Raw genomic sequence first — 20,563 nt, 5'->3', positions numbered from 1 at the left:
GAGAGCTGTTTCTGTTAACAAGGATTAGTCCATTGGGTACGCTGTGGCTAACCCTGTGCTCTCGGTGGTGTTGAAGGGCTTGTGATCTTTCGTGAGCTCACCTTGGATTGCCGAAGACACCACACAATTTCTTTTGCACCTGGGGATGATCTTTTAGAAAACTGAGGATGAGGATATAGTGTTCTTTATACTAAAGCTGTTTTGGTGGTGTTTGGTTTTTGGTTTTCTTTGAGAAGTTGTTGTTTTGTTTGGCTTTCAGATTGTATGTTTGTTTTGTTTTGGGGGACACGATTTCTCTGTGTAGTCCTGGTGTTGGCCTCAAACTCAGGGATCCTCCTGTCTCTGTTTTCTTCCAAGTGCTAGGATTAAAGTTGTGCACCGCTCCACTCAGCCATTCGCCACTACAAAGCTATTGCACATCTGTGAGGCAGGAGGTGGCTGGCTCCCTCTCTGGTGCATCTCACTGTTGCCCGTGAATGACGTTTTATCCTGAGGTTACTCTTACCCAGTAAGAGCAGCTGTGTCCACGTCACTGTTGACATGTTTGTGCTCTGCTGGCCCCTGTTAGTGTTTGTTGTGCATGACATCATAACGATAACTAAGCGTATGCTGGCTCTCCATGGGCGGTGAGCATATTGGTGCCTTCCCTCCACCTCAGTGGACCTGTGTCTGCACTTGTGTGGCATGAGTTTGTTCATTCTTTGGTCTTAGGACACTGAGATTATCCTAATCAGTTGGGAGGTGAAACTGCATAGGGAGATTCGTAGCACCCATGCTATTTGAATAGGGGAGAAAAGACACCATACAAACGTAAGGTGGGAGTCAGAGGTAATGACAAAGCAATTCAGTTTAAAGACTGGATTGGGGATGTAGCTCAGTGATAGAGCTTTTGCCTAACAAGTACAAGGCCCTGGATACCATCCTCAGCAAAACCAAACAAAAGAAACACAGCATTGAGGCTGTTCTCCTATCTTGAAAATGCATTTTGATGCCATCAATGAGAGTTTCCTTCTAGTTGTCCCTACTGAGGGAGTATGCTCGTCTGCTATGGCAACTAGAAGCAAGAAATTAAAGTTATAGAGAAGGTTCCAGCCATTATGAAGAATTCTGCTTCATGGGTACTAGCCTGCAGTAAAGAAGCAGGCAGTTTGGGAGGCTGCATCCTGGCCACTGAGTGTGTCCTGTCTGAGCGGAGCGATCACTTTGAACTGCTTTGAGATGCCACCAGTACCTCAGAACATCAGCTGTGTCTCCACACGGGCACGGCAAAGCTCTCCAGGATGAGGCCAAGTGTGAGATGTAGACCTTTTGTCTAAAGCCCTCAAGGACAAGAAGTTTGTCTCAGTTCTCTGATGCAGAGCACATAGGTGAGAACTGAGATTGAGAGGTTGCAGGTGGAAATGTTTCTCAAGGCAAAACTTAAACGGGTCTTGAGGTTTACCTAAGTGGAGATAGAAAATGGTTCTTTAAATTCTGAGATGGAGAAAGTTACTTTTTTGTTTCTTCTGCTGAAAAAAAAAAAAAAAAAAAAAAAGGAAGGCAAGATTGGAATCTGTGTCTAACTGGAATCTTTATCCTAGTTTCAAAAAGGCTTCCTTTGATGCACATTTAGAATAGATCCCAAAAGTCCGTATGAGCATTCTCACTGCTTACAAGGAGAAACCAGAATTGTGAGTCTCCCGCCTCCCGATATTCATAAATCAAGGTTTGTCTTCAGCTGCATGCCATATGGATGATTCTTCACAGGGAGCCTTACAAAGGGGGCTTCTAAACAAGCAACTTTTGCCACAGCACCTGGGAAGATAATTTCATAACGATTTTACTTACTGGAATAAATACTTTCGTAGCCTTCTATACTTTGCAAGTCTTTCACCTAGAAGTTGCTGCCTTGCACTGTGAGATGGAGTTGCCGTGTTGTGAGTAAAGACAATGAGACAGGGCTCGGGGGCTGAGTTTAGTTCTACTGGGTCACCAGTTTCAAGTCAGCTCCATGTTTTTCCACTCCCGGGGGTCCTACCCTCCCCAGTATAGCTCTTGCAGGTCCTGGCCGTGTGTCAGTCATGCCAGGTAAGGCACAGGCGTCAGTCAATACAGAATCAATAGAGGCCCATGTTACCTAATCTGGTCTTTAGGAATTCATTATTAACATGGGGAATGCGGTAAATCTCCACATTAATACTTGAATTCTACACGCTGGCCCTTCCTAGTCTCAGAATTCATATTGCTGATGTTAATAGAGATAGAGTATTTCATATGATGTAGTTAAACATTTTTTTCAAGGGGGAAGTCAAAATGGCTCACTAAATAGCTACAATTCTTTCTAAAAGCAGACATTTACCGTCTTACATGCCAGCTTACTGTCTTCCAAACTGCTCTTCCCAGTAGCAGTTTAAAGTTCATACAATTAGAAAGTGGCTTGCATGTAACGTAAATGGTAGCTGTCCTTGCTTTCTCAGACCACAGTAGAGTGCTCAGAAAGCGACTGCTCCAGGACTGACTTCATGATTTAGTGCATCATTGAATTAAAAGAGACACCTTCATCCCCCAAGATGCACCATTCAGAAGATGTGTCTGGGTAACTTAAAGTTGGTTCATGGTGAATAACCATCCGAACTTGACTATGTAGCCTGGGATTCTTACTCTCTGTGCCTTCAGTCAGCAAACTTCTTGCCCTAGTTACCACTTGATTTTAATAATAAGCGTACCTTCCTGAGTAGAGATCTGTATCTACGTGCACAGACGTGCAAGCAGAAACTGGTAATACCTGTCATCAGAACCAGGACTCTCATCACCTTGTGGGTGAAGATTCTGATGTGTCCTGCTTTTTTGTCTGGGGAATCGTCACAGATTTGGGGTGAGCCGAAGATCCCCAGCTTCCATCGACAGGCAGAACACCCAGTCAGATATTGGTGGCAGTGGAAAATCCACACCCAGCTGGCAAAGAAGTGAGGACAGCATTGCCGACCAGATGGGTAAGTAAGTGATTTACATGAAAGTGTTTTCAGAGCAAGGTGACCTTGATATCATCAAAGTGTGGTGCTATAAAGGACAGGCCCAGGTAGCAAGTGTTCGTGAGAATTAATCCCTGCTAGACTGTGTACACATGAACACAACAGATAAGACCAAGGGTTCTCAGTGACCCCAAACTTCAACCACAGTGACCCAGGGATTATGTTTAAAGCAGTCTGATGAGTTCTTGTATCAAAGTACCTTCTTTTGCTTGCTTGTTTTGATTGGTTGGTTGGTTGGTTGGTTGGTTGGTTGGTTGGTTGGTTGGTTGGTTGGTTTTGCCTTGTACTTGGGCAGATTAGTATGCTTCATGTTGAATTTTAAGGGAAACGAAATCTCTGTACAAGGCGGGAAGAGACTCAATTTTTGTTTGGTCACATTTGTAGCTAGTTTAGACACTCTGCCCTGCCAATGGATAGTTTTAAAAAAATTCTTTTCCCACCACTTTTAAGCTAACAGCTATGAAAATATCTTAACAAAATGGCAGGATAGAAAAAAAAAATTGCAGTAGGGGACCCTCTGAGGATATGGAGAAGAAATCTATCCATCTATAATGGCAACATGAACACTGCTTGTAACAATGAAATTTTGCCATTAAACAATTAAACTTTAAAAGACACATCAGAAATTTGATGTCAGCACAATTCATCCATCAAAGATTTGGTTGTGAAATGTCAGGTTGAGGTTTTCATCCTGTCATCCTGTACCTCCTTCCCACAATGCTTTTCTTTTTTCTGAAATTATTATCATCGATACGGGATAAGGAGATGCACATTTCATGCCTGATGGTTGATGGTTTTGTCTTGTGTAAATGCCTGTCCCCAGGTAAAAGTATGAAAGTTGAGGTTGACAAATGTTGATTCCCAGGTCCCAAAGACACTCTTTGTTCTAGTAACTACATCCAATGTGCCTTGTTGTTAAAACCATCTGTCGCTCCACAGTCTTATCCCACCCAACCCCTACTCAGAAGACTGGAGCATATTTTGTCTGCCTCCCTGCCTTGGCAGAATGACTTTATCCCATATGTTTTGGTACTGTTGGGATGGTAACATCACATCTGAACACGCTCTGACCAATGCTGCAGCAAGCCTTTTGTATGCCCAATGTCACGCTTCCACTCCTGGGAGGCCTCGTGGGGAATCAGAAGGTGTCTAGGGACCGGAAGTTACACGGCTCATCATACATCCATATTCGTCCCCTCACATGAAGCGCTCTCTGGTTGTCGCCCTCCTGCGTCCACTTCAGTGTAGTGGCATCTCACTCTCTACAGCGTAAGATGCCAGCATGAACTTGGAGGCTCTCCTGAGCACACTGGTTCATCCTTCCATACAGTACAGCTTTAGGTCAAACTGCTAGTTGGCTGCTCTGGAGCTGGCCAGGGAGGACTTCACCATACTGTGGGGACTGTAATTGATGGCTTCTGTTCTCTCGAGAGCTACCAGCTGGGCATGCTGCCTCACACCTCTAATCCCAAACTAGGGCTGACTGCCTGAGTCAGGGGAATGCCATCAGTTCAAAGCTATTCTGGGCTACAGAGTGAGTTCTAGATCAGAACAGTCCACAGTGCTAGTGAGCCAGAACTAGTCAGACCCTATTGCAAAACATATCCTATTTTAAAACACTAAAATACATTTTTATATTGGGGGTCCCAGTATCCTGGGAAAATAAGCCAGCCTTTCCTAGTTGGCACATCAGAGGAAATCTAGGGCTTGACTGATGTCTAGGCTGCCCAGCCTTTTGGCATTGAGATAAGACATGGTCATCCGTAAAGGTCACACTCAAGAGCTACACAGTCGGGTTACAAAAAAAGAGTGGGGGGGATATCCCATAAGATGTGGCTGGATAGGGTGGTGCACACCTTCAATCCCCGAGCTCAGGGGGCAGAAGCAGGGGATCTCTGTGAGTTCGAGGCCAGCCCAGTCAACCAGGTCTGCATACTCAGACCCTATTGCTAAACAGAGTATTTTGTGTGCATGTGTGTGTGCGCGTCTGTGAATCTTATGTTTTAAGTAAGTTCATCTTTTTTGTTTTTTCAACTGGGTGCATTCATAACTGTCCTCAGCTCCATGTGTCCTGTGGGGCTCAGGTTAGATATACCTGACAGCCATCCTAGGGAAAATATAAGAAGAGTGAGTCTTAGACTCTTCCTGGTTCAGAACGTGATACGTAGAGTTGACCTTCCCACACTTGGTGTGGATGTAACTGGAACCTGCTAAGCAGGTCATCCACCTCGCTAACAATGAGTTGTGAACTAGTTAGTTCTTCCTGACACTGTGGACAGGCTCACTCGTACTGTGGATGCTTGTGTTTCTACCTCACTGCTCCTGGAAATAATGGCTAGTCACACTCCAGGGGCTGCCTAGTCCTCTGCAGGTCGGGAAGGGTGTTGGGGAAGTCCATAATTTCTGCTGTTAGCTCTAGGCAGTCTGGGTTAAATACTGCCTCTTGTTTTGGGGACCCCATCTTGAACGCCAACATGGCGCCCGAAAGGAAACGATCACTTGAAGTAAACTAGCTGCTGTGTGTCTGTTCTGTCGTGCTCAGCTTACAGTTATAGAGGACCTCAGGAATGCAATTCTTTTGTCCTCGAGCAGCATGAATTCACAGGTAAAATGTTCCCAAAATGTCACGGTAAGTAACGTGTGATTGCATCCGTGCCTGTCTAGGGAATGGACACCAGCTAGACTAGCCTCATGAGTTTAACCCGTGTATTCTAAACTTCCCCAAAGCAACAGTTGGTTCCAGACTTTGCTGCATTGTGTGTGGCCTTTGGTTTGGTGGCATTTGGCTATGCTGATGTGTATGATGTGACCTGTTGTCACGAGCTGCGAGCTTTATCCATCAGCCACCCAGTTTCTGACATGCTGTCTCTTGTCTAGACTCCTCACAAGCTTGCTGCTGATGCCCAGAGTTGGCTGGTCAGTGAGCTCTGAGACATGAGGTGGCAGGCCATCTCCGTGTGTCAGCTGTGCTCAGACCTGTTCAGGGCCTGCACCATAATGTCCTGTGCTGTGTTGCAGAGCCTACATGCCATCTCCCAGCAGTATCAAAGGTACTGCCAGCTTTCAGAGAGAGCCCCAGCGGGAGATTAATGCGGCAGGATCCAGTGGTTCACTTGTCTCCGAACAAACAAGGCCATGTAAGTTCACCATGAGCTTAACGAGGTAACTGGCTTCCAGCAGTATGCTGCAATTCCTGTGAGGTGAAAATGGGGCCCGCTGCTCCACCCCCACTCTGTGGCAGAAGATGAGGTACATTAGACTTGGGGTTTGCTCAGCCCAGATTCTGAGTTGCTTTGATGTAAACCTTGTCCTGAGGAATAGACCTGCATCCTCACAGGTCTTTAGGAGGAGAGCTGTGTGACGAAGGGTCCACCGTCCACATAGCTGGGAGCATGGGTGAGGCTAGGTCAGAGCACCAGTTGGGGCACGCAGCAGCTGACCACAGCTCTTCTGCTGCTCCTGTCTGCCATGGCAGCATGTTGTCCTTCTGTTCTAATAACATGGTTTCTCATCATCTGTGGGTACCCGCAGCATTTTGCAAGTTATCATTCACTCCTTGCCCCCTCCTTCTGTCTCCTTATGGAAAGTGTATTTGTTAGGGTGGGGAATTCTCCATTTCATGTTTGCTGACTTTCGGGATGCTCATGTTGTACAAGTTTTCTTCTAAAGAAATGAATGTTGAAGCTAAAAAGCAAGCGAGTCTGTGTCCTAGACTTTGTGCTGTAGATGTGCTAGGATCCTTGTACTTCACAACTCTGTTTGTATACGATTGATCTGAACCAATCTGAATTCTCCCTTTCTCACCATCAATGTGATACCAACTACATAATAAAATAGCATTTGGGACACATTGGTCAGATCAGCTGTGTTACTTAAATTAATTTTGCCTATTTTTTCTTACTTTCTGGCTACTAGAAAATTTCTGATTACATTTCAGCTCATTCTCACTCAGGACAGGCACCTTAAGACTCAGAGGCTAGGGCCCCAAGATGGCAGCTCAGGGGCAAAGCTGGAGAAGTTGTGCTATAATGCCCAGGCATGATGGCTACACACCTGTCACCCCAGCACTCAGAAGGCAGAGAGGTAGGAGTATGCAACTCAGGCAGCATACTGAGGTGCCATCTAAAAGAAATAAAGACAAATAAAACAGGAATGTTACCAAGAAAAGGTAGAGTTCCATGAATGAAGTGCTGCGGTTGGTGCCTGTGTAAGGTATGGGTTTCACTTCGAGGTAGAACAGGCACCCTCCTGCCCCGCTGTTGGCCAGTAAAGGGCTCCTCTCTTCTTCTCCAGCACAGGTGCCTGTTCTTTCTGCTCATTCTCTTGTCTCCAGTAAATGGCTAGGCTTCCTGTCTCTCTCTCTTATTTAAATATCACCTCACAGGCTGAGGATCTATCTCCTTGCCGAACATTTGCTCAATATATGCAAGGTCCTGGGTTCAACTTGCAGAACCATCTGTACACCAGAATTCTCTTCAGATACTTTTTGAAAGCTTGTTTCTTTGGTGGAATCTCGGAAATGTTCTTACTAAGCATCTAAGCCGCTGTACACATCTTCTTTGAGTTGTCACATGCCATCAGATTTGCCCACTTAAATGTATGTCTTCAGAGGGGCTCAGGATGACTCAGCAGGTAAAGGCGCTTGCCGCCAAGCCAGATGACCTGAGTTCAATCCCTGGAACCCACGTGATGGAGGGAGAAAACCAACACCAGCAGACTGCTTCCAACCTCCACACCCTCACTGTGGCATGTGCAATGCTCATACACCAAAGTAAATAAATGTAATTTATAATAATACACATACTTGAAGAGTCGTATAGTCAGCACCATGATCTAATCTCAGAACATTCCATTACCCAGGCAGCCTGTACCCTTTAGTCATCACCTCCAATTTCATATCCCTCCCAAGCCCAGGGAACCACTAATCTACCCTGAGTGTTTACGGGTATACCTGCTCTTGCCATTGCACAGAAATGGTAATCATGTGATATGTATCCTTCTAGGTCTAACTTTTACTTAACCCCGGTTATAAAATTCTTAGGCAGTGTTGTAGCTGCGCCTGCAGTTCATTCCTTGGTGACTGAATAGTGTTCCGTTGGTGGATGAAGAGCTGTTCATGTTTGTGTGGCCTATTTTAAATCTGTTCATGAGTTAGTAGTGACTTGTCTTGGGTCTACTTTTGTCTGTTACGATTAACACTGTTATGAACATGCATATTTTTGTGAATAGATATTTCTGTCTCTCTTCAATCTGTACGAAAATGGAATTGCAGCTACCACCCCAGTTTTCATTCCTGATAATATGCCCCTTTTGTCTGCTGTTTTGTTTGAAGGTGTTTTTGTCTGTGTAAAGCCCTCGCTGCGCTTTGATCTACATCCCCATGGCCAGCAACACTGAGCACCTTTCGGTGTGACTGTTGATATTTAAGTGTCTTCTTTAGAAAGGTTCCTGTTCACACATCACACCATTCTTAATTGCGTTACTTGAAACACAAAAGCTTTTAGTTTTGATAAAACACAATTTACATATTTTTGTTTTGTTTTTCCTTCTATTTCTTGCCCTTGTGGTATCATATCTGAGAAACCATGTGTCACAGAGACTTTGTCTTTGTCTCATGTTTTAATACTATAACATTTAGGTCTTCTAGAATTTCTTTCCATATAGTAAGGATTCAACTTTTTTTTTTTTTTTGGTCGTGTGAATATCCAATATTCTTAACACCCTTTATTGATGAGACCAGTTCCTCCCAACCCAAAAATAATCCCCATTGAATTATCTTGCCTTCTCTAGATACTTTCAGCATTGGTTGGAAAGCTGTCTCCTAAGCAGATGCTAATTGAGAAATCACAAGAGTTCAAACTTAATTCATCTCAGATTCTGCCTGCTAGCTACTGAGCATGGCTTTTAGAGTAAAGCATGCTTTTTCTTTATCAGCCCATTGGAAATGTCATTTCTTTTCTGTGTTAAAATATAAAGGTATCAACGACAGCCTGTTTTTCCTGGCTAGAGTGGGCTCCGTGTCATTGTGTTGTCGTGTTGATCTAAGGGAAATAACGGAAAGTGGATTCTTGGAGGGCATGTACTGTCCTGAGAGGGACAGCATAGATGAGTCTGCTGGTCCTCGTGATACTTCCAGGCACTCTTCCCTTATTTTGACTAACTCGAGCTTTGCAGTTAGACACATACCAGAGTGCCATTCCTGTGATTCTTTCTTGGTGTTCAGTGCATGACCCCCTGCCTGTGCGTAACTCTTGTTTCTGTTGTAGTCTGACAGCCACTACTCCAGCCACTCCAGCAGCAACACCCTCTCCAGCAACGCATCGAGTGCCCACAGTGACGAGAAGTGGTATGACGGGGACCGCACGGAATCCGAGCTCAACAGCTATAACTACCTGCAGGGCACCTCTGCTGACAGCGGCATCGACACCACCTCGTATGGCCTCAGCCACGGCAGCACGGCCTCCCTGGGCGCCACCTCGTCACCTCGTTCGGGGCCAGGCAAAGAGAAGGTGGCCCCCCTGTGGCACAGCTCCAGTGAAGTGCTGTCCTTGGCAGATCGGACCTTAGAGACTGAGGGCCATGGCATGGACAGGAAAGCAGAGTCTTCCCTGAGCCTGGACATCCACAGCAAGAGCCAGGGCGGCTCAAGCCCGCTGACCAGGGAGAACAGCACCTTCAGCATAAATGATGCTGCGTCACACACCAGGTAAGCGCCCTCCCAGCCCCTGCCCGCCCTCAGGGCTCCCCACCTCCCCCGCTTTAGTGTGCAGTGATGTTCTCAGGGGCACTGGACTTTGTGAATATTTATTTATAGCACTGGATTTTGATATTATGCTGCTTATTTCTCAGCAGAATAGTTCGGCAGTCTTAATGCATTATTTCAAATTTGGAGAAAATTTTGCAGATTTATTCACTGTAAAGTTGGGTTGTTTTTTAATTTCCCTAACTGCATTCCAGAATTAGAGGTTTTTAATTTTAATTTTCAGCATTGATATATAATGAATATAGAGTGCTACAGACTTTTGAAGATACTTTTTAAACAAAGTGGCCTCTCCCAAGATTGGCAGCTTTCCCTTAGGTGCCCAGCTCACTATTTCCCAGCTCCATACCCTAGCCCATCGTTTACCCCATGTTGCCAGGGGGTGCCTGACAGTGACACACTGGTGATGAAGATACTTATCAAGAAAGCATAGCTGAAATGTGGCATGCTGCTCCCACATCAGAGAGCACGCTTTCTCCAGTGTCTTTGCTCACCCCTTCGCTAACCAAAATAAATGCATAGGACTTCCTGTCTTGGGGAGGAAGCATTCCATTTCTGCTAAGCATCTTTGCATCTCTAGTCATTTCTCCTTGTACCTTTGAGTGTTGCCAGTTTCTGGTCAGTGTGTGGCTGTCTAACCTGGCTGCCCCACAGAAAAGTGGCAGAGAAGAAGAGTTTAGGTTTTGAATTTTCCAAATGAGAAGTCATGTATGTAATCTTCCAGTAAACCCCAGATCGTCCTAGTGAGAAAAGACATCTACTTTTCTTGTGCGTACCCTAGTCAGTTTAGGAGCCAACTTTCTTACTGTATCTCTGGTCCTAGTGGGGAGGTTTTAAGTTTCTTTTCAAGGTCAAGGCTGTGTGAGTGGATGCATTCCATGAACTGTACTTGTGTTTGCCATCCCCACATCCCAGCTTGTTGTTGTTTATATTTTTAGTTACATTTCTTCCCTTCCTCTTCTCCCTCCAAACCCTCTTCATATATTCCCCCCTCTGTTAAATTCATGGCCTCTTTTTTCATTAATTGTAATTTCATGCATATATATATACACATATATATTCCTAAATGTAACCTCTCACTTTTGCCACTGGACAGCCAGCTGGTGCACCCTTCTCTGGGATAGCCATCTTTTCTGCCCCCAGCTTTCCTGAATTGCCTGTAGTTCTTTGTGTTGGACTGAGGCCTCATGGGCTTTGCCCCATGCAGTTTGGCGTGTTTGTTGTGTCACCTTGTTCAGCTCACATGTGTGTGATCATGTTGGTGAGACTTTATGGGTGTAACTTCAGAGGTTACCAGAAGTTTTTTTTAAATGATTCTGGTCTGGAAACTCTATGGCCCTCAAGCAGCAATGACCTTGAGAAAGTGGCCTCAGAATCTTGAATACCCAGAATCCCATTGTCTTATAATTCAAGAGCTACAGAATTTGGTTCATTTGGTTGGGTAAGAGATGTGTTTAGAAAGTAGAACAGAAAAACGGGCCCCAAATGCAGTTAATAGTACAAACCTGCTGGCTGCCTCTGGCATGGCCATCCATCACTTCAGCAAGACTGCGCCCTCCCTCGGCACCTGTCAGAACAGAGCAGTTTCTAGAAACCTAGATCCCTGTTTCTTTCAGTTGCTCATTTTAGAAAGGGAAACTTTTCCTGATGACAGTAGTCCACCTGACGAAGATCCCGAGCCTAACCTGAGGCAGCAGAAAGTGAATTAGGGAGGGATTGTCCCTCCTAACATGATGGTGTGACCACAGAGCAGGTTGGAAAGAGCTGGACCCTGGTGCCAAATCACAAAAACCTGAGGCTGTGCTGCTGACAAGTCCAGGGATCGGCCTCTGCACCCCCACTGGAGGCAGGCACTCCCCCTCCATGTGCACACCCCCTCACTGGAAGAGCACCTGGGTTTTCGTCGTCCAGATGTGCTAACCGAGCTGCCAAGGCCTCGGAAGGATTATCTAGATTTTCTGCTCCAGATGGGTCATGTGGAATCATTGAAGTCATTGCTTAGAAATACCGTGCTGTTGAAGTCAAGCATGGTAGAGAAGAATGTGGTCTTTCAGGAGGGCAACAGGGCTTCCCACCCACCGGAGGCTTGAGTCACACCAGTTTCTAGACTCTGGTAAACAGGCGTGCTTTGTAACTTGGGCCTGTTGGTCTTGGCAGAGTGAGCTGGATAATCAGAGCTGTGGCAGCCTCCCCTTTCTGGAGGAAGAAGGACTAAGCCACCAAATGTGCATTGCCTGGGAAGCTGAACTCACAGCAAATTAGAGTGTGTGTGTGTGTCCCCAGAAGACAGGAGCAGCAATTAGTGTGGCGATCTCTTGACAGTGCATTAAAGAGCTTGTACCTGGGACTCCGTGACAAAATTTAAATTACAGTGATTAAGTTCCCCTGCATATTTCTGGCTAATCTAGGCCTTCCTTTCAGTTCCCTGGACTCCCTGTTGATGACTGGGCAGGTTTGGGGTTTTTTTGGGTCTTGATTGTTGTTTTTGTTGTTGTTGTTTTGTTGTTGTTGTGGCACTCCGTGAGAACTGCATTAATGCAGGTTGGTAATTATATTGGGATGCTATACTTGAGTGTCATTAAGAGACGCCATTCCTATGGATAACTTGCAGTGGGGGCTAAACAATATGCAACCTAGGTTTTAATTTGTATTTTTTTATAATTGCTCTTTCACCTTTATATCTTAAAATGAATCACTCAAAAAAAAGATATATGGTGAACATAAGAGAGGTGAAGGTAACAGTGACTTTAATATATTCATGTAAAAATGTTAATACGCTTGACGGAGGAGAGGGGATTGAGACAAGATTTCTTTGTACAGCCCTGACTGTCCTGCCACTTGCTCTCTAGACCAGGCTAGCCTCAAACTCAAAGAGATCTGCCAGCCTCTACTCCCCTTGTTAGCAGACTTTTGTCACTGACAAAATGCCAGGCACAAGCAGCTCACTGGAGGGAAGACTGGTCTTGGTTCTTGGTTTCAGCCTGAGTTATGCTGGATCCATTGCTGGGGTCTAGGGTAAGGCAAGACACAATGTGGCGGCAGCGGGAGTGATTGCCACGGCTTGCTCTACCTCGTGGTGGCCTAGAACAGAGAAAGAGAGACTCAGAGGGACAGCGAGAGCATGCCCTCAGAAACCCCAACAATGCCACTGTCTGTGAGTCCGCCAGTGGGCACTACTTTACCAGCTCCCAAGCCCTTTTGAGCTAGACACCCCTTAGCCAGAGTTTAGGGACAAGCCTTTAGCTAGTGGTTCTCAACCTGTGGGTCACAGACTGCTTTGGCAAACCTCTATCTCTAAAAATATTTACATTACGATTCATAACAGTAGCAAAATTACAGTTATGATGTAGCAATGAAAATAATTTTATGATTGGGGACACCACAACAGGAGGAGCTATGTTAGAGGGCCACGGCATTAGGAAGGGTGAGAGCCACTGCCTTTACCACATCAGCCTTTACAGAAGCATGTGTCGCACTGAACTCCGAGCACATCAACCTGTCATGTTTTGGCCTTCTCATTCTGCTTGCCTCGAAACTCCCATTTGCTTCCCAGAGGAGCCCTGAGAGCCTCTGCCCACTGGGACTCACGTAGGCAATCATACATACATCTGTACTGCCGCCCTGTAGAGGACTTGCCACCTAGCACACGCACCTTAAGCTCCTGTGCTCTCATTGTCAGCCCCACCGACCGCCTGATGACTCAGGGTCTCCACTACTAAGATAACTCAAAGTTCTCAACTCTTCAGAGAACTGCGCTCCGTTTCCAAGCTTCCTGCGGACGCATCTGCTTTTTGTGGCTAGATTTTAGTACTGAAGTGTGTTAGTACTTGAGGTTCTGTGTGTGTAGTGTGAGTGTTTGAAAGCTATTTCTCTATAAAAGTCTTGAAAAAAGTCTTTACAATGTTACAAGGAAGAATTTGGTCATTCTGATATTCACCAGAGGGGCAGGTTCAAGACCAAGAAACTGTCTGCCTGTAATACAGCTCATTTTTGTGAACCTGCCTTTTCTAGTTGACTTCTTAAGCTAATGACGTGTTCATACCAGGGAAGCTGTTTCCTGGGAGTGGAGAAGGGGCTTACACTGAGAGTTAAGGAATAGCTTGGGCTTCTAAGAAAGGCCTGCTGTGCCTGCTGTGTTTAAACTTTGTCCTCCAGATTCTGAGCCTCTTTTAGATAAAAGAGAGAATGCTTTCTGCTTTGTTTAGAAATGTTTTCACTGTTTTTATATGCAGCTTTTTTTTAATTTCCCCTAAATATTTTCCGGCTGGAATATTGTCAGTTAGCAGTTAATTGCCTGTGTTCTTTGCCTCACCCCTACTCCCACCCCCATTCCCAAATACGGGGAAATGAACCCAGGCCCTTGCTGCACCACTGCGCTGCATCTCCTCCTCTTTACTCTTTCATTTTGAGCAGGGTCTTACTAAGATGTGCAGGCTGGCCTTGAACTTCTTATCCTCCTGCCACAGCCTCCCAAGTAGCTAGGATCACAGGCCTGTACACCAGGCCTGATAGTCTTCATTTTTCTCCCCGTAAGTTGAGAACACTGTTTTTCTAAGTATTATAGACTAATTAAGAGTTTGAAAGTACAGCCTCTGGAATTCCAAACCTGGAATTTGGGTTGAAAGCTGTGGGCATCTGTTTGAGCTCCATCGGTTTCCTTTTATGTAGAACTCCGCCCACAGTCAGCTTTAGGGATGCATTGCTTTAAAGCTTTTCAAGCTTCAGCCAATCTAGATGAAGTATCTTGTTGAATCACCTCCAGCCTACAGGAGTGATTACTATTTTATCTAGACTTCTAGTAACTGGCAGTAGTGGAGAACAGAACCCCCATAGCTGAATTTGAAGTACACATTCAGGAATGAGCCTCTGTCAAGGCTTGCGGGTCTGACACAGAGCTGCCCCACAGTCCTGCTCCTCAAAGTAGCCTTTACTCGGCGAAGCCCAGGCCTTCCAACTGCATGAAGTAGAGGCCCAAAGCAATGCAGCAAGTGTGGAGTCCATTGTTTGCCATTTTTAAGCATCCTCTTAGAGTAAGCATGTGCTTCATTAAGGAGGGAAAAAAACATCTGTGGAAGATGTTCCATGGCTTCCCTGCCAGAGTTCAGCCTGGAACAGTCTTCTCCCATCAGCATCTTGTGGCATCCCTCCAACAACAGCCAAGTGGTCTAGCTCTGCCAAGTCCTTTCTAACTGTGAAGGTGGTTGTTTGTTGTTGGGTTGTTTTTCTTGTTTGTTTATTTGTTTTTTCTTCTAGGGTTAAGAGAAGATCTGTTTCATTCTTTTTGCCTTAACCTAGCTATTGGGTATAAGTCAGTGACTATATGAAAGAAAAGGAAAAAAAATGTATTACACTCTTTACCACAGGCAAGTCAAGCAAGAGACTCAGGAACATGGATTTGAGCATGACATCATTGCCATGTCTCTTCTGCCACTGCCCAGCTGTGGCCTAGGGCAAGTCTCTCCGGGCCCTTTCCTTATCTGTCGTCTCATGATACTGGCTCTGTTGAGAATGAAGTGTTACCAAGTGCATTATCCTGGAAATGTACCCAAGGCGAGACAGTGTTTCTTTTCTTCAGCTTCATCCCTACTGTGAGCGGGTGTTCACTCTCCATTTATAGGCATACCTCTCACCCTCCCAGGACAGGTTTTTTTTCTTCCTTCAAATCTAATCATACCTTCTTTCCCCAGGCTTCTTCCTTCCTCCCTCTCCACTTCTCTCTCTTTCTTATGTTTAAGCTACCAAACTTGAGCATGACGCTGTCTCTTCTATACCCACTAAAATGGTTATGTTCACCTGGCAGAGGTGGCGCACACCTTTAATTTCAGCGCTCAGGAGTCAGAGGCAGGTAGATTTCTCTGAGTTTGTGGCCAACCTGATCTACAGAGAGAATTACAGGACAGCCAGGGCTACATGGAGAAACTCTGTCTGGAGAAAAAAAGAAAAGAAGAAAAAGATGATTATGTTCACAGGTATCTTGTTGGCTCCTTTGTTACATAGTTGGGTATTGCAGATTAACTCATTTGTGGCCCACAGTGATGTGTGAAGCCTCTTCAACCCCCAGCTGACCACCCATTCCCCAGGCTGACCATGCTTTCTGCTTGCCAGACCCTTGCTTCTTGTGGAGGAGCACCATTCTTTCCCATGCTCACTCTGTTCCCTCCCAGCGTAACCACCAGGCTTCACTTGTTTGTTCCCCGGTGCTTAATACCAGTGTCTCCTGAAGCCCGCCAGAATCATGGAATTGGCAGTGGAGAACTGGCCAGTGTTACACACAATGGGGAGAGTCCTGCTTCATCATTATCCCTCATTATCTGTCACGCCAAGACTTGTTATTTGCACAACCAATCCCAGGAAGCCCTTCAGCTGCCCTCTCTTTGGTCATAGGCCAGCATCCAGCCTTTGCCCAGATTTTCTCAGAGCCATTTGACAGGTGACTAATGGCTGCTTTTCCCTCCCTGAAAACACCATCCTTCCCAGGGTAGGACTAAAGCCCAAGCCCTCATGCCGTGCTCCAATGGTCGATGGTTACAGACATCCCTCCCTGTAGCAGGCAGCAGCTGTTGCTGCACAGGAAAGAACGGTCTCTGTGGTAATGCAGATATTTAGAGGGCATCCTGAGTGCACGGGACGGTGCCTGGAAACTTGGTTGATGACATCTGTGCTCCCACACCCTGCCGGTTCCTCTCTTTGCAAGCAGCACCCACCTTAGCAGTGTTTCTTCTGCAGATGGCCAGCCCCTCAGAAGTCTGACAGGGCATCCTGGCCCAGGTTTTTGGCCACCCTGTTGCATGTAGTAATATATGTGTGTCCTCCTGTCCTTCTCAAAACTCATATCCTAGAATGTCCAAAGAATCCAGAGCTGTTCCATTTTCTGGGAACAGGAAAGCATCCTAGAATGCAGGTGAAAGTTGAAGTCATGGAGTCCAGGACATCCTGACTGGACTCCCAGTGATCTGCTTTGGCTGTGCGCGGTTAAACTGGCTTTTCACACAGTAGAGAAGTAATCAATTCTGCACTTGTCACCCCAGTGCGTCTGCTTCTTTGTTGTTGTTGTTGTTTCATATTATTGGCTCATTTCCTTACAATGTTCTTAGGAAGAGATTCGGGACACTGGGGTAAGACAGAATCACAGCATACTAAGTCAGGATAATGAAACAGCCCAGCTGTTGGGGTCCCTTTAAGCACAGAGCTGTCAGCTTGCAGTCAGCTGTAGTATAATTAAACTCCCATGGTCTCCTGGTAAAGCATGTGGCTTTACCTTGAGGGGGTTGAAGGCCAGCCAGTGGTCAGCTTCAAGGAGCTCCACCCAGAGCCTGGGCTGGACTTAACATAGGAAAGGAAGAGACAGACCTACTTTGGAAGGTGCAGTTTATACGTTCAGGTGGCAGCTTTTAGTTCTAGGAAATAGAATTTTTTAGAAATGTTTCAAAACACGGGTTTCTTTGACTCAAGAAAATGTGATATGAGCCATCAACTCTGCATTGATCTCAGCTCCTGGGTCTGCGCAGACATGAAGTGGGGATTTAAGTTAGAGTGGTCTGAGCAACTCAGCTGGATTCAAGCACTGGTTCTCAAAAGGGGTGCACACTTTGGCAGAGATTTCTGCCAAATCTTCAGATACTGATAGAGTTCTGTCCCATTTAGGTTCCCTGGGATTCGAACCCTGGGGTACATGTTTTGGAGGTGCCCCAGGTTAAGAAGCTCCTGCTTCTAGGGGCTGTGTGCACCTAAGAAGGACAGGCCAGGAAATTTTCATTTGTTTCTGTGTGTGTCTTTGTTTCCATGTCATCAGTTCTTAAATGGGTCTGTCTGAACCTTTAGTAAACAGAAAGGTGCTAGCTAGCATTTCACACCTGGGATCCAGTATTAGCCATCATTCACAGATAAAATGGATGATCAGGTTCAGCGGTCAGTTAAGCAGCTATCCTAGTAAGAATACACTTGTAAACAGAAGCATCCTCTCTAGACTTAATTATATCTTACAATAAAAATTATGCAACATTGGGTTTTTAATACAGTTTAAGTAAAGCCCACTGTATGCATCCCATAATCTCACACTGGAGATAGAGCTTACCAGCGACTTAGCCATATCTTCCTTCCATCAAATATTGGAAGGTATAGGACATGCAGTAGTGACCAAGAAAAAGTAGTGGCAAGAAAAGCATCCCAGCCCCGATATAGTTCACATCCAATCAGGGAGGCAGAGTACAGACAGAATAAAGAATGCGCTACCCTGCATCAGCCAGATGTGGAGGAGAAACTGCAGGCAGGTGTCTTGGTAAGAGCCTGTTGGGTTCTTGGCAACAGTGGGCATGTAGAGGCTGAGTCCACCTTCGGCCTGTATGCTAGTGCAGACTCTCCCCAGATGGCAGTTAGGAAAGTAACAGTTAAATTCACATACAACAGAAACTGCAAAACTACATAACATACACGCTGCCATCTCCTTTGAACATTTCCTGGCCTCCTCTTTAACTTTCTCTTGGCATTGATTGCAGCTTGGTGGATGACTTGTAAATTAATGGACTGTTTGATTTATTTTCTATTCTCCAGGCAAATTATTTCTGTTTTGACTCAATTTTAGTCTTTTAAAATTCTAGGATTTTTGAGTAATTATGTGATATCAAAGTATTTGAAGGTCCCACCATTTGCCTGCAAATTTCATGATTTCCTCCTTTTTGATTGCTGAGTAGTATTCCACTGTATAAAAATACCACAATTTCTGTACCCATTCCTCCGTTGATGGACATCTGGGTTGTTTCCAGGTTCTGGCTATTACAAATAAAGCTGCTATAAACATGGTTGAGCAAATATCCCTTTTGTGTACTTGAGCAAACTTTGGGTATATACCTAGCAGTGGTATAGCTGGGTCTTGAGGAAGCACTATTCCTAATTGTCTTAGAAAGCGCCAGATAGATTTCCAGAGTGGCTGTACCAGTTTACATTCCCACCATCAGTGGAGGAGGGACAACCTCTCCAGCATGTGTTGTCCCTTGAGTTTTTCATTTTGGCCATTCTGATGGGTGTAAGGTGATATCTCAGGGTCGTTTTGATTTGCATTTCCCTGATGGCTAATGAGGATGAGCATTTCTTTAAGTGTTTCTCTGCCATTCGATATTCCTCTGTTGAGAATTCTCTGTTTAACTCTGTTCCCCATTTTTTAATTGGATTACTTGGTTTGCTGCTTTTCAGCTTCTTTAGTTCTTTGTATATACTCGATATTAGTCCTCTGTCAGATAAAGGGTCATCCTGAGTGAAATATCCCAGAAGGAGAAAGACAAACACGGTATATACTCACTTATATAGACCTATAAGATATGATAAACATAATGAAATCTATACACCTAAAAAAGATAATCAAGAGAGCGGACATGGGGTAAGATTATCAATCCTCGTTTTGAAAGACAGATGGGATGCGCATTGAACATTGACAGGAGTCTACTGAGCGCATTTGAAAGACTCTAACTAGCAGTGTTTTCAAAGCAAAGACTCATGACCAAACCTTTGGCAGAGTACAGGGAATCATAAGAAAGAAGGGGAGTTAGTCTGATGAGGAAAGGATAGGAACTCCACAAGGACCAAATATATCTGGGCACAGGGTCTTTTCTGAGACTGACATGCAACCAAGGACCATGTATGAATGTAACCTGGAACCTCTGCTCAGATGTAGCCTGTGGTAGCTCAGTAACCAATTGGTTTCCCATAGTGAGGGGAACAAGGACTGTTTCTAACAGGAACTCAATGACTGGCTCTTTGGCCTCCCCACCTCCCAAGGGAGGAGCAGTCCTGTTAGGCCACAGAGGAGAGCTTTGCAGCCAGTCCTGAAGATACCTGATAAAACAGGATCAGATGAATGGGGAGGAGGTCCCCCCTATCTGGACTCGGCAAGGGGCACCGTGGAGATGGGGGAGGGAGGGAGGGACTGAGAGGGAATGAGGGAGCGGGATACGGCTGGGATACAGAGTTAATAAAATATAACTGATAAGAAAAAAATAAAATTCAAAAAAAAATAAGTATTTGAAGGTAAAATGTGGCAGTTCAAGTGTACCTTGGGTACAGTAGATTTCAGAGCCGGGGTGATGGACCAGGTGGCCTCTGGGGACACATTAACAGTGTGAGTTCTCATGACCCCCAACCCTGCCCCACCTCCCGAATCACGTGTGTGGAGAAGGGGCACAGCCCGTGTTTTTTAACATACTGCTATTTGAGAGCTGGCTCTCGTGATTATCCAAGGTTAGATGTGTAAGTTAGATCTGCACCAAACACCAACAAAGGTTAAGCCTTGAGACCTCATAGCTGTGTTCTAATTGTGTGTGAAGAGATCCTAAAGCAAAAAGTAAATTTTTTAAATCTGCAAATCAAAAGACTAGAATCTAAATAACTTGTCTCCAAATAACTAGCAGGCGTTTTCCACCCTTCTCTCTCCCCACCTCGCTGTCTAAAGCGTGTCTAAAGCTGCCGTCCTCCTGCAGCAGCTCCTCTGCCAGGGCTGCCTCCCTGATGTGCATTCTACCTCGGTGCTCCTCAGCGCGCTCCTCCGCCTTTGGAAGCCTTGATCATCTCTCTGCAGCAGAGACCTGCTGTTGATTTTCTTACTGATTTAATATGCCACATTTAGGAAACAGTTTTACATTCCCCCTTTCTTTAAGTTTCATTTTTTCTTTTTAAATTATGTATGTGGGGGCAGGGTATGTCCTGATAGCCCTCAGAGGCAGGAGGAGGACATTAACTCTCCTGGCGTAACAGGTTGTGGTTTGTCAATGGGAACCAAACTCTGGTCCTCTGCAAGGGCATC

General features: G+C 45.3%; 1 protein-coding gene across 3 annotated transcripts in view; it reads left to right on the top strand.

Moving 5' to 3' along the window:
• Positions 1–20,563, top strand: part of Sipa1l1 (signal induced proliferation associated 1 like 1) — a 288,319-nt gene that overhangs the window by 250,558 nt on the left and 17,198 nt on the right. For all 3 annotated transcript variants that reach the window (XM_055593255.1, XM_055593253.1, XM_055593254.1), the window contains 3 exons: positions 2,848–2,972; positions 6,030–6,148; positions 9,278–9,717. In XM_055593255.1, coding sequence (XP_055449230.1) covers positions 2,848–2,972; positions 6,030–6,148; positions 9,278–9,717 — 684 coding nt within the window. The remainder of the gene's footprint in view (positions 1–2,847; positions 2,973–6,029; positions 6,149–9,277; positions 9,718–20,563) is intronic.

Source organism: Psammomys obesus, unplaced genomic scaffold, assembly GCF_907164565.1.
Source record: "Psammomys obesus unplaced genomic scaffold, mPsaObe1.curated_primary_1811, whole genome shotgun sequence".
NCBI classification, from domain to species: domain Eukaryota; kingdom Metazoa; phylum Chordata; class Mammalia; order Rodentia; family Muridae; genus Psammomys; species Psammomys obesus.
This window is presented reverse-complemented; position numbering and strand designations above follow the sequence as displayed.